The following is a 12,542-nucleotide window of genomic DNA, read 5'->3' as shown; positions in this document are numbered from 1 at the left end:
ATTTAGGAAGTATCCCCTCATCTTCAAATTTGTGGACAAGTTTGAGCAGGATTGGTGTTAATTCTTCTTTGAAAGTTTGGTAGAGTTCACCAGTGAAGCCTGTCTGGTCCTGGACATTTCTTTCTTTCTTTCTTTTTTTTTTAAATTAAATTCAGTTTTATTGAGATACATTCACATACCATACAATCATCTATGGTGCACTATTCACAGTACCATCATATAATTCTGCATTCATCACCCCAATCTATTTTTGAACATTTTCCTTACACCAGAAAAATAAGAATAAGAATTAAAACTAAAAGTGAAAGAGAACACCCAAGTCATCCCCCCATCCCACCCTATTTTTCATTTAGTTTTTGTTCCCATTTTTTCACTCATCCATCGATACATTGGATAAAGGGAGTGTGATTCTCTATGTATAGAATCATGTCATCTGCAGATAGGAAGAATTTTACTTCTTTCCAATTTGGATGCCTTTTATTTCTTTTTTTTTTGCCTAATTGCCCTGGTAGAATTTCCAGATCTGCTTCATTCATATCTCTAATTGAAGTCTGGACTCTATTTCAGCTTTTTTTTTTTAGCAGTTGCTGTGTGCGCTAATACTGACATTCATATCTGCCAAGCTCTAGCTCTGAGTTTCAGGTGTCACACAGATACCCTACAGTCATCCACGGTGTACAATTAATTGTTCACAGTATCATCATATAGTTGTATACTCGTCACCACAATCAACACTTAAACATATTCATTACTCCAAAAATTTTTTTTAAAAGAATAACAAAAAGATAATAGAAAAATTAAAATAAAATACAATAATAAGGTCAGACAACAATACTAGCACCAAGAATCCCATACCCCTCCCTTATACCCCCCTCTTGTAGACCTTTAGCTTTGGTATATTACCTTTGTTACATTTAATGGAAGCATATTACAATATTACTGTTAACTATAGACTCTAGTTTGCATTAATTATATTTTTTCCCCAATACAAAACCTTTTACAACACCTTGCAAGGTTGACATTCATTTGATCTCCCACATGTAAAAACATTTTTATATTTGTACGTTTAGTTATCATCATTGACCTCTTTAGGTTGCACTAAGTTATACAGTCCCAGTTTTTATCATCTATCTTTCCTTCTGGTATTATATGTGCCCCTAGCCTTCCTCTTTTAAATTTACTCACAGACATCTTTGTTCAGTGTATTTACAATATTGTCCTACCATCACACAGTATAATGCTATCCATTTCTGGATCTATACAGTTAATCCTTTTGAACAGTCTATGCTCCTTCAGCATCAAAAGCCCAATCTCTACCCTCTTTCTATCTCCTGGTTACCTGTGTTCTCAGCTTTAACTCTCCAAGTTTTCTCATTAATGTTAGTTCATGTTAGTGAGACATACAGTATTTGTCCTTTTGTTTCTGGCTAACTTCACTCGACATAATGTTCTTAGGTTCATCCATGTTGTTATATGTTCCGTGATTTTGTTCTGTCTTAAAGCTGTGTAATATTCCATCATATGTATATACCACAGTTTATTATCCATTCGTCCGTTGATGAACATTTGAGCTATTTCCGTCTCCTGGCAATCATGAATAATGCCGCTATAAACATCAGTTTACAAATATCCATTTGTGTCTTAGTTTTCAGTCCCTCTGAGTAGATACCTAGTAATGGAATTGCTGGATCATATGGCAGTTCTATACTTAGCTTCCTGAGGAACTGCCACACTGCCTTCCAGAGTCGTTTCACCATTTTACATTCCCACCAACAGTGAATAAGTGTGCCCCTTTCTCCACATCCTCGCTAGCACTTGTAATTTTGTTTTTGTTTTTTTGTTGTTGTTTTTTTTAATAATGGCCATTTCAGTAGTGTGAGATGATATCTCATTGTGGTTTTGATTTGCATTTGCATAATAGCCAGTGAAGTTGAGCATCTTTTCATATGTTTTTGAGCCATTTGTATTTCCTCTTCAGAAAAGTGTTCCATGTCTTTTGCCCATTTTTTAAGTGGGTTGTCTTTCTGTTGTTGAGTTGTAGGATCTCTTTATATATTCTGGATATTAAACCCTTATCTGATATGTGGTTTCCAAATATTGTCTCCCTTTGCATAGGCTGCCTTTTTCCTTTTCTGACAAAATCCTTTAATGTACAAAAGTGTTTAATTTTGAGGAGATCGCATTTATCTCTTCTTTCATTGCTCGTGCTTTGGGTGTAAGGTCTAGGAAACCACCTCCTGTAACAAGATCTTTAAGATATTTCCCTACATTTTCTTCTGAAAGTCTTATGGTCTTACCACTAATGTATAGGTCTTTGATCCATTTCAAGTTATTTTTTATATAAGGTGTGAGATAAGAGTCCTCTTTCATTCTTTTGGATATGGCTATCCAGTTCTCCAAACACCATTTATTGAAGAGGCTGCTCTGTCCCAGTTGCGTTGGCTTGATTGCCTCATCAAAGATTAATTGTCTGTGGATAAGAATGTCTATTTCTGAACAGACAATTCCATTCCTTTGGTCAATATATCTATCTTTATGCCTGTTTGACCACTTTATCCTGTTTGACCACTGTAGCTTTGTAGTATGCTTTAAAGTCAGGTAGTGTGAGACTTCCCACTTCATTCCTCTTTCTCAAGATATTTTGGCTATTCGGGTAATCCTGCCTGTGCTGGTTTGGATGTATTATGTCACTCAAAATGCCATGTTCTTTGATGCAGTCTTATGGGGGCAGATGATAGTGTTGACTAGATTGGAATTCTTTGAGTGTCTCCATGGAGATGTGACTCAGTCAACTGTGAGTGAAGTTTGAGTCGATAGTTTCCATGGAGGTGTTATCCCACCCATTCAGGGTTGGTGTTAATTGGATCACTGAAGTTGTGTATAAGGAGTTCACAGACAGAGGGAACAGAGCAGCTGCAGCTAAGAGAGGACAAAACGCCCCAAGAGCAACACTGTGGATAACACCATTTTGAAATGCAACCTAGGAGCAAGCAGACGCCAGCCACGTGTCTTCCCAGCTAACAGAGGTTTTCCGGATGCCAATGGCCTTTCTCCAGTGAAGGTACCTGTTGATGATGCCTTACCTAGAACACTTTATGGACGTAAGACTGTAACTTTGTTACCAAATAAACCCCATTTATAAAAGCTGATCCATTTCTGGTGTTTTGCAAAATGGCAGCATTAGCAAACTGGAACAGATTTTGGTACCGAGAGTGGGCTGCTGGTGCTGCTGACTTTGCAAATACCAAACATATTGGAACAGCTTTTTAAATGGATCAGGGAAAGATCCTGGAAGAATTGTGAGGAGCTTGATAGAAAAGGCCTAAATTGCTTTGAAGTGACTGTGGAAATATGGACTCAGGATACTTCTGATGAGGCCTTGAGCAGAAGTGATGAATGTGTCATTGCAAGCTGGAAGAAAGGTGATCCTTCTTTTAAAGTGGCAGAGAATTTGGCAAAATTGAGTCCTGGCGTCTGATGGAAGGCCAAATTTGAAAGCGACAACCTGGAATATTTAGCTGATGAGCTCTCTAGACTACATGTAGAGGATGTAGCTTGGCTTCTCCTTGCAGCTTATAGTAAAATGCGACAGGACAGAGATAAGCTGAGAAATGAACTCTTGGGAACAAAGAAACCAGAAGCTTAGAGTTTGGAAAATTCCAAATAAATTTAGTTCTTGGTGTTTCTATTTCTGCTAAGTAAGTTGTTGAGATTTTAATTGATATGCATTGAATCTATAAATCAAGTTAGGTTGAATTGACATCTTAACTATATTTAATCTTTCAATCCATGAACATGGTATGTTTTTCCATTTTTTTAGGTCCTGCTTGATTTCTTTTAGCAGTTTCTTGTAGTTTTCTGGGTATAGGTCTTTTGTGGCTTTGGTTAAATTTATTCCTAAATACTTGATTCTTTTTGTTGCTATGGAAATGGAATTCTCTTCTTGATTTCTTCCTCCTGTTGCTAATTACTTGTATATAAGAACACTACTGATTTTTGCCTGTTGATCTTGTACCCTGCCACTTTGCTGTATTCACTTATTAGCTCTAATAGCTTTGCTATAGATTTTTCTGGATTTTCTACATATAGGATCATGTCATTTGCAAACAGTGAAAGTTTTACTTCTTCCTCTCCAACGTGGATGCCTTTTATTTCTTTCTCTTGCCTAATTGCTCCAGCACAATGTTGAATAACAGTGATGGCAGTGGGCATCCCTGTCTTGTTCCTGATCTTAGAGAGAAAGCTTTCAGTCTTTCCCCATTGAATATGATGTTAGCTGTGGGTTTTTCATATGTTGTCTTTATCATATTGAGAAAGTTCCCTTCTATTCTTATTCTTATTCTTTTGAGTATTTTCATCCAGAAAGGATGTTGAATTTTGTCAAATGCCTTTTCTGCATCAATTGAGATGATCATATGGTTCTTCTGCTTTAATTTATTGATGTGGTATCTTACATTAATTGATTTTCTTGTGTCGAACCAGCCTTGCATATCTGGAATAAATCCCATGTGGTCATGATGTATAATTCTTTTAATATGCTGCTGGATTCGATTTGCAAGTATTTTGTTCAGGATTTTTGCATCTGTATTCATTAAAGAAATTGGTCTGTAATTTTCTTTTTTTGTGGTATCTTTGTCTGACTTTGGAATTAGGGTGAAGTTGGCTTCATAGAATGAGTTAGGTAGCTTTCCTTCCCCTTCAGTTTTTTGTGAAGAGTTTGAGCAGGATTGGTACTAATTCTTTCTTGAATGCTTGATAGAATTCACATGTGAAGCCATCTGGTCCTGGGCTTTTCTTTTTTGGGAGCTTTTTGATGACTGACTCAATCTCTTGTGATTAGTTTGTTGAGGTCATCTATTTCTTCTCAAGTCAGTGTTAGTTGTTTGTGCTTTTCTAAGTTGTCCATTTCATCTAAGTTGTCTAGTTTATTAGCATATAGTTGCTTGTACTATCCTCTCATTGTCTCCTTTATTTCTCTGGGGTCAGTAGTTATGTCCCTTTTCCCATTTCTGATTATATTTATTTGTATCTGCTCACTCTCTTTTTTTGTTAGCCTAGTTAAGGGTCCATCAATTTTATTGATTTTCTCAAATAGCCATCTTCTGGTTTTGTTGATTCTCTTGTTTTCCTGTTCTCAATTTCATTTATTTCTGCTCTAAGCTTTGTTTTTTCTTTCTTTCTGTTTGCTTTGGGATTAGTTTGCCGTTCTTTCTTTAGTTTCTCCAGGTGACCAGTTAATTCCTTAGTGTTTGGTCTTTCTTCTGTTTTAGTATAGGCATTTAGGGCAATAAGTTTCCCTCTCACCACCACCTTTGCTGCATCCCATAAGTTTTGATATGTTATGTTTTCATTTTATTTGCCTCGAGATATTTAGTAATTTCTCTTGTAATTTTTTCCTTTACCCACTGGTTGTTTAAGAGTGTGTTGTTTATCCTCCATATATTTTCTAACCTTCTGCCTGTTATTGATTTCCAACTTCATTCAATTATGATCCGAGAAATTGTTTTATGGAATATCAGTATTTTAAACTTTGTTGAGACTTGCTTTGTGACCCAACATGTGGTCTGTCCTAGAGAATAATCCATGAGCACTTGAGAAAAATGTGTATCCTGCTGTTGTGGGGTGTGGTGTTCTATAAATGTCTGTCAAGTCTAGTTCATTTATCATGTAATTCAGCATCTCTGTTTCCTTATTGTTCTTCTGTCTAGATGTTTTATCCATTGGTGAGAGAGGTGTATTGAAATCTCCAACTATTATTGTAGAGGTATCTACTTCTCCCTTCAGTGTTGTCAGTGTTTGCCTCATGTATTTTGGGGCACTCTGGCTTGGTACTCTTCTTGATGAATTGTCCCTTTTATTAATATATAGTGTCCTTCTTTGTCTCTTTTGATTATTTTACATTTGAAGTCTAATTTGTCTGATAATTAATATAGCTACCCCCACTCTTCTCTGGTTGTTTGCATGAAATATTTTTCCAACCTTTCACTTTCAACCTATTTTTGTCCTTGTGTCTAAAGTGAGTTTCTTGTAGACAGCATATAGATGGGTCCTGTTTTTAAATCCATTCTGCCAGTCTGTCTTTTTTGGGGGGAATTTAATCCATTAGCATTTAGTGTTATTGTGAGGGCAGTACTTTCTTCTACCATTTTGTCTTTTGGATTTTATATTTCATATTTTTCTCTCTCTCTCCTGTTACCCTTCCTCATAGTCTTCATTTCTACACTCTTTCTCCAAATCTCTCTCTCCTGTCTTTTCCTATTAGCCTGTAGTACTCCCTTTAGTATTTCTTGTAGTGCAGGTCTCTTATTCACAAACTCTCTCAGTGTCTGTTTGTCTGAAAATATTTTAATCTCTCCCTCAGTTTTAAAGGATTGTTTTGCCAGGTATAGAATGCCTGGTTGGCAGTTTTTCTCTTTCAGTAACTTAAATATATCATACCACTGCCTTCTCACCTCCATGGTTTCTGCAGAGAAATCTGTACATAGTCTTATCGAGCTTCCCTTATATGTGATGGATTGCTTTTCTCTTGCTGCTTTCAGATTCTCTCTTTGTCTTTGACATTGGACAGTCTAATCAGTAAATGCCTTGGAGTAGGTCTATTGGGATCTAGTCTGTTTAGGGTGCGCTGCACTTCTTGAATCTGTAATTTTATGTCTTTCATAAGAGTTGAGAAATTTTCATTGATTACTTCTTCTGTTATTCTTTCTGCCCTTTTCCCCTTCTCCTTCTGGGAGACACATAACATACATATTCCTGCACTTCATGTTGTCATTCAGTTTCCTAAGACCCTGCTCGTATTTTTCCATTCTTTTCCCTATTTGTTCTTTTGTGTGTAGGATTTCAGATGTCATGTCTTCTAGTACACTGATCCTTTCTTCTGCCTCTCCAAGTCTGCTGTTGTATGTCTCCATTGTGTTTTTCATCGCTTCTATTGTGCCTTTCATTCCCATAAGTTCTGCCATTTGTTTTTTTCAAGCTTACGAATTCTTTTTGGTGGACATCCAGTGTCTTATTTAAAGCCTTCATCTCTTTTGCCACATTTTCCTTCAGCTCATTGATTTTATTTAGAAGATTTGTTGGAACATCTTTAATTAGTTTTTCAATTCCTGTATCTCAGTTGCAGTGGTAGTTTGTTCTTTTGGCTGGTCCATATTTTCATGTTTCCTAGTATGGTTGTCTAGGCATCTGATTTTCTTGATTAGTTTATTCTGGAGCTTGTTTTCACTCTTTTACCTAGGGTTTTCTTGTTGGTTGGCTTTGTTCTCTGTTCTTTGGCATCCAGTTCAACTTATTCTAGACCTCTAAGATAGCTTCTGTTTAGTTGATCTGAATTTTTCACCTCTTATTTTTTTGGTTCTTGCCCTGACTCTATGTAACCTTTTTGTGAGAGGGTCTCCCCAGATCTGATCGACTCCAGTCAGGCTTTCCCAGTCCAGACAGGCCCAGGTCTCAGGAGGAAAGGGTAACTGTATGAAGTTTCCAGTTCTTTGCTGCGATCTCAGCCATTCTGCCTGTTCAAGACTGGTGTGCTATGCATGTCTGATCACAGAAGACCCTGAGACAGCTATTCCATGCAGTTCCTGGCTATTGTCAGCTTCCCTAGAGAAGTAACTAAATTCCACACCTCACTACTTTGCCATCTTGCTCCGCCCTCTCTCTCCAGTAACCTCTGCATTAGAGGATCCTAACCCATGGAGCCAGATGGGGTCAGTGTTCAGAAACACCCAATTTTTTTTCATTTGGGTGCACCAGCAATTAGAGACCAGGCTGGAAGTGTGCTCACTTTGCCAATAGTTCCAACGCAGGTCCCTCTGATTTCTTGGGGGCCACTGTACATGCATGCACATCGACTTCTAAGTCCCCTTTTGAAACGGTATAACTTGGGTCACTGTGCCTGAATGTGCCTGGGACTCCAAGCTCCTGCTGTGGGTGGTCTGTAGTCAGCAACCGTGGTAGAAAGTGCCCAGGCTGGAGCGCTGCTGCTTGTGTGTCTCTTAAACCACTTGGGACCAAACACAGGGGAGGATTCTAGGCTGGCAGGTCCACACTGCTCTCCTACCTCTTTTTTTTTATTTTTTTTTTATTTTTCATTTGTGGTGTCTTTCTCCAGCCTCTGTTACCCTTCAAAGCTCCACGTGAGTTGAATCTGCTCTTTTATTTATCTTTCTCTAAAGGGAATAGTTCCCAGGGATGTCTTATGCTGCCATTTTGATGATGTCACTCTCCTAGCATTTGGTTTGATGAAATAGAAAAATGTCCAAGTTTCCCTCTCATAGTAAGGCTAAGTGTTGTTTTTGTGTGTGAGTGATATATGTGTACACTACAGTCCAAAAAGGTTTGAGAGATGCTGCTTGAGCAGGTCCTCCTGTAATGATCCCAGCACACTTCCGTAGGGCAGGTGGCCTTGGGCCCAGTTTCATGTGGCTTTCTCTCAGCTCTGTCCCCCAGGAGGTGAGGCCTGGTGTTCCTCAACGTCCCGGTGTCCTTTCCAATGTCTCTCTCTTTCTCCGCCTGACTCCCCTTTGGTGATGGAAGCCTCTGCCTGCCTCTTGCTTTTCTGCTCTCTCTCCCTTTGATTGTTTCCTCCGGTTCGTTCATCCCCTTTCTCTTTCCACCTATTGGCAGTGGCAAATATTGATCCCCGATCTACTTTGTACTTCTCTGAACAGCTCCCTCACACCATCATCACATGTGACCCCCCTGCCCTGAGAGGAAGCCAGGTGGGCCCTGGCTCCGTTTCACAGAGCTGGGAAGTCACGTGCTCAAGATCACATAGTAAAGGACTGGCTGGGCTGGAGCTAGGACACTGCCTGTTCACTTGTCTCCCGCCTAGCTCTTTCTGCTGCCCAGCCCCTCTGCTTTTCTGCCCGGCACCCCGTGGTACAGTGCTTCTCAAGCTTCTTCTTTCTCTCTTTCAGCCCAAGCCCAGCAGTGGGGGCCGTCGACGGGGAGGCCAGCGCCACAAAGTGAAGTCCCAGGGGGCCTGCGTGACTCCTGCCAGCAGCTGCTGAATCATCCCCCGGCCCACCTCACCACCCAAGGGATCCTCATCCTCTGGCCAGGGCTCCACCCAATGGGTCAGAGCAGCTCTAACCACCCACTGTCCCCCCAGGCCATAGCCAGAGCTGCCCTCACCATTCCCCCACCCCCGTTTTCTAGGGGGGTTGTAATTTATAAGCTGAGGAAGGTGGCCAGACTTGCTGAGAACTGACCATTTCCTGCCCTCTTCCCTGCCTTCTTCCTCACCCACACATTTTTGTACATCTGGGCCCTTAGTTTTTATTCTTTTTATTATATATCTATCAATCCATTTAGTGAGTGTGTGTATGTGTGTGAGGTGCGGGATATTAGCCGGTCAGGGCCCGTCAGTCTCTCTCCTTTTCTCACTCCATGGCTGGCCACCACCCTCAGGAGCTGTCCATCTGCCTGTCCGTTTGTCCATCTGTCTGCCTATCTTGTGAGAGAATCCTCGGGGCCTTTAGGGGATGTCAGGGAGCTCAAAGAATGCCTCGCCTTCCCTGTCCCCACTGCTCGTCTCTGTGCTCAGAGGCCCTTTCCTGGAGCTGGGACTCTGGGCCAAGGGGTGTCCAGGTTTAAGTGTTTGCTGCAGCCAGAGCAGGGAGCCCTCAATCTAGGACTTGGGGGATTTTAACATGGCCAAGAGTGGTGACTTCCCTTTTTGTTTTCTTCCCTCTTCTCCCAGCTAACCTTTATCCTCTAAAGCCCAAGAACAGATAATGCCAAAAGCTCTTAAGTTTTTACGTGTGGATTGGAGGGTGGACTGGGGTGGTGATTGGATTGTAGGGCCCTCCCTACCCCCAATTCTGTTACTTGCCACCAACCCAAAGACAATCCTGTGTCTGCCTGGGCTGGCTTCAGCTACTCCTGGGCTCTGCAGACTCCACTGAGCCTGGAGGTGCTTGCCTTGCCCAGGAGCTGTGCCTGCTTGGGCTTTGGCTCTGAGTTTTGTTGGGTCTTGGGGCACTGATTACATAGGCTGGGCTCTGGGCCTGCTCAGCATCATGCTTTCTAGCATCTCCTATTGGTGAGGGTAGGGTGGGGACATTCCTCTGAGCCAGGCTGGGACAGGAATCCCTCCTTCCCCCCACACCCCACCATGCCACCCCAACTTAGCTGTTTCAGGAGCACAGCAATGCAAGGCCTGAGCCAGGTAGGGGGTGGTAAAAAGACTCTTCCAGGCTTAGTCAAGAGGGGTAAGTAATTCTGGAAGAATTGCTGCCTAGGGTGGGCGATGGGGTTGCCTGGGCAATAGAGGGAAACCTGGGCCCCTGCAATATGCTGGACTGAAACTCTGGACTGAAGCCCTCAGTTTTAGGGTGGACTGACAGCTGAGATTTGTTCCTTCTCTAGCCGGGGCAGTCACCCAGCTGGCTGGGTCCTTCCTTAGCCTTGCCTCCTTCCTGTTCTCCAGCCCTTCTCTTTTCCTCCTGCTTCTCGACTGCTGGTCCCTTCTCCCCTTCCTCCAACGATTTCTAGTTACCACTGACCCATGGCCGTGGACTGATTAGACTAGCGCACACAATAAAAGTTGGTTCCAAGCTGGCAGTGTCTTGTACCCACCCAGCTCTCCTCGGAAAGTGCCAGCGCTCTGCATATCTTTGAGCCCCAGCAGCAGTGGAGCAGGGCAGGGCAGGGCGGGGTGAGCCCAGGTCCCCTGGCAGGCAGACGTGGCTTCAAGACCCAGGCTCCTGCACTAGCTACATGAAGCAGGGCCAGTTACTAAGCTTCTCTGGACCTCAGTTTTCTCATCCACAACAAGAGGCAAGACCTAGCTCAGGGTTCCCATGGAGGGTCAATGAGAGAATATATGTGAAGCTCCTGACATGGCGTTCTGGCATGTGGGAGGTGCTCAGTCCGTGTCCCCACACTGCGTACCTTCCATGCCACACCTTTGTTCTGGGCCCTCAGCTGAAATGGGGCACGGGGGAGGGCATCCCAAGTCCATAGTAGGGGCCAAGAGCCTGGGGGACAGGCCTGAAAGAAAACAAGGGTGTTGGCATGTTTTAGTCCTGTGGCCAGAACTGCTGGGTGGGGGTTCGTGCTTCTTTGTCTTTCATATTTTCTGCCAGGTACAGTTCCACTGTTCCAGGTAAGGAAACTGATGCTCAGAGGGGAACTCTGCCACCCAGCAAGCAGAGATTCCTGCAGCCGCCATGCCCCCCTCAGCTTTGCCCCGTCAGCAGCTTGGTCTTTTCCTTCAGCCCTTATCTGCTTGTCTGTGGCTGCTTCCCTCTTGCGCCTTGACTGGCCCTGGCTCTGCCTACAGGCTGCTGCTCTCAGGTGCCTTCCTAGCAGGAGTGCGCCAGCATCCGGCACCCCTTGCACTCCCAGTCCCCGTGACAAGTGCTTAGCCATGGCTCCAGGAGCAGATGGATGCTCGTCTTGTTGAGCTCTTTGGGCCCTTATGAGTGGCAGTGGTTGCCGTAACAATACCCTTTTCTTCAACTTGGGAAGCTGTGGTCACCACCCTGGCCCCTGCCCTCACACTCAGGAGGGTCGGTCAGGATTTCTGTGGTCACCAGGCCCACACCTGCTAGCAAGGGCTGACTGGATCAAGTGTTTTATTGTCATTAACAGGGATCCTAGAGGTCCCCATCAGGTCTAAGCCCTACCAATATCCATCCGGAACAAAACACCAGCCGTTCTGTAGTTGAGAAAAGAATAAATTTGTTAATCTGATCATCTCTAGTGGCAAATCCTAATCCTTCTGTATGTGCAGCAATTGTTTGTGGAGTTTTACCAGGAGTGATGCCCTATGAGGGTGGAACGGGACAGGGATGACCCAGGCTGGGCCTGCCCTTCTCACAATGGAACAAGTTCACAGTCAGGACCACTGTTCCGGCTTGTGGCCCGCCTTGGCCAGAGTGAATTAAGGTAACAGGAATGTGCATCCATACAGGGGGAAACGCAAGAGTGATTAGGATTGTGGACACACCACAAAGCAGACAGCGTGAGGGTCATGTCAGGAGGGGTGGAGAAGACTGAACATCCCAGAAAGGCAGAGCGCACATGCCTGGCCCTGGGGGGAGTGGTGAGCAAAGCCAACTGGAAGGATGTGGCAAGTTCCAGGGAATCATTTACTGGTGCTGTTTGGGGAAGTCTCCTTTGTTAAAAAATGGTGCTAGACACAGAGGAGACGTTTAGTGAAATGGGGAGGTGACGTTAGCACTAGCTCTTTCCAGGGTCAGTGAGCTCAGAGGCTGTACCTTGCCTAAAGCCTGTGGGCTGGAGTTGCCTTCCCCCAGCGCTCTAGCCTGGGGCAGTGTTTCCCACGCCCCTTCACTGATCACGGTTGCCTTTGTTTTTTTCAGCTGTAATGCGGACCATCCCCCAGCCAGTTGCTACGGTCAGTACAAAAGGTGCAAGAATCCATTTGGGGAACCGCTGCATCTCTGAGCAGTTGCATGGAGTCACTGGATCTGGGGAGATGTTTGCAGGGACGGATCCGCACCCATTTGCCAAGCTGGCAGATTTGGCTGGGGAAACCCTCAGGGGCATTATACAGTGTGGCACCTTGTCCC

The 12,542-nt window shown here is 43.4% G+C and overlaps 1 protein-coding gene across 1 annotated transcript in view; it reads left to right on the top strand.

The window, feature by feature from the left end:
- Positions 1 to 11,700, top strand: part of GTPBP1 (GTP binding protein 1) — a 39,353-nt gene extending 27,653 nt beyond the window's left edge. The window contains exon 13 of the mRNA XM_037847992.1: positions 8,919 to 11,700. Within this exon, the coding sequence (XP_037703920.1) occupies positions 8,919 to 9,011 (93 nt within the window). The 3' untranslated portion in view covers positions 9,012 to 11,700. The remainder of the gene's footprint in view (positions 1 to 8,918) is intronic.
- Positions 11,701 to 12,542: the final 842 nt, after the last annotated feature.

Source organism: Choloepus didactylus, chromosome 8 (genome assembly GCF_015220235.1).
Source record: "Choloepus didactylus isolate mChoDid1 chromosome 8, mChoDid1.pri, whole genome shotgun sequence".
Lineage (NCBI taxonomy): Eukaryota > Metazoa > Chordata > Mammalia > Pilosa > Megalonychidae > Choloepus > Choloepus didactylus.
The sequence above is the reverse complement of the archived record's forward strand: the minus strand, read 5'-3'. Positions and strand labels throughout refer to the sequence as shown.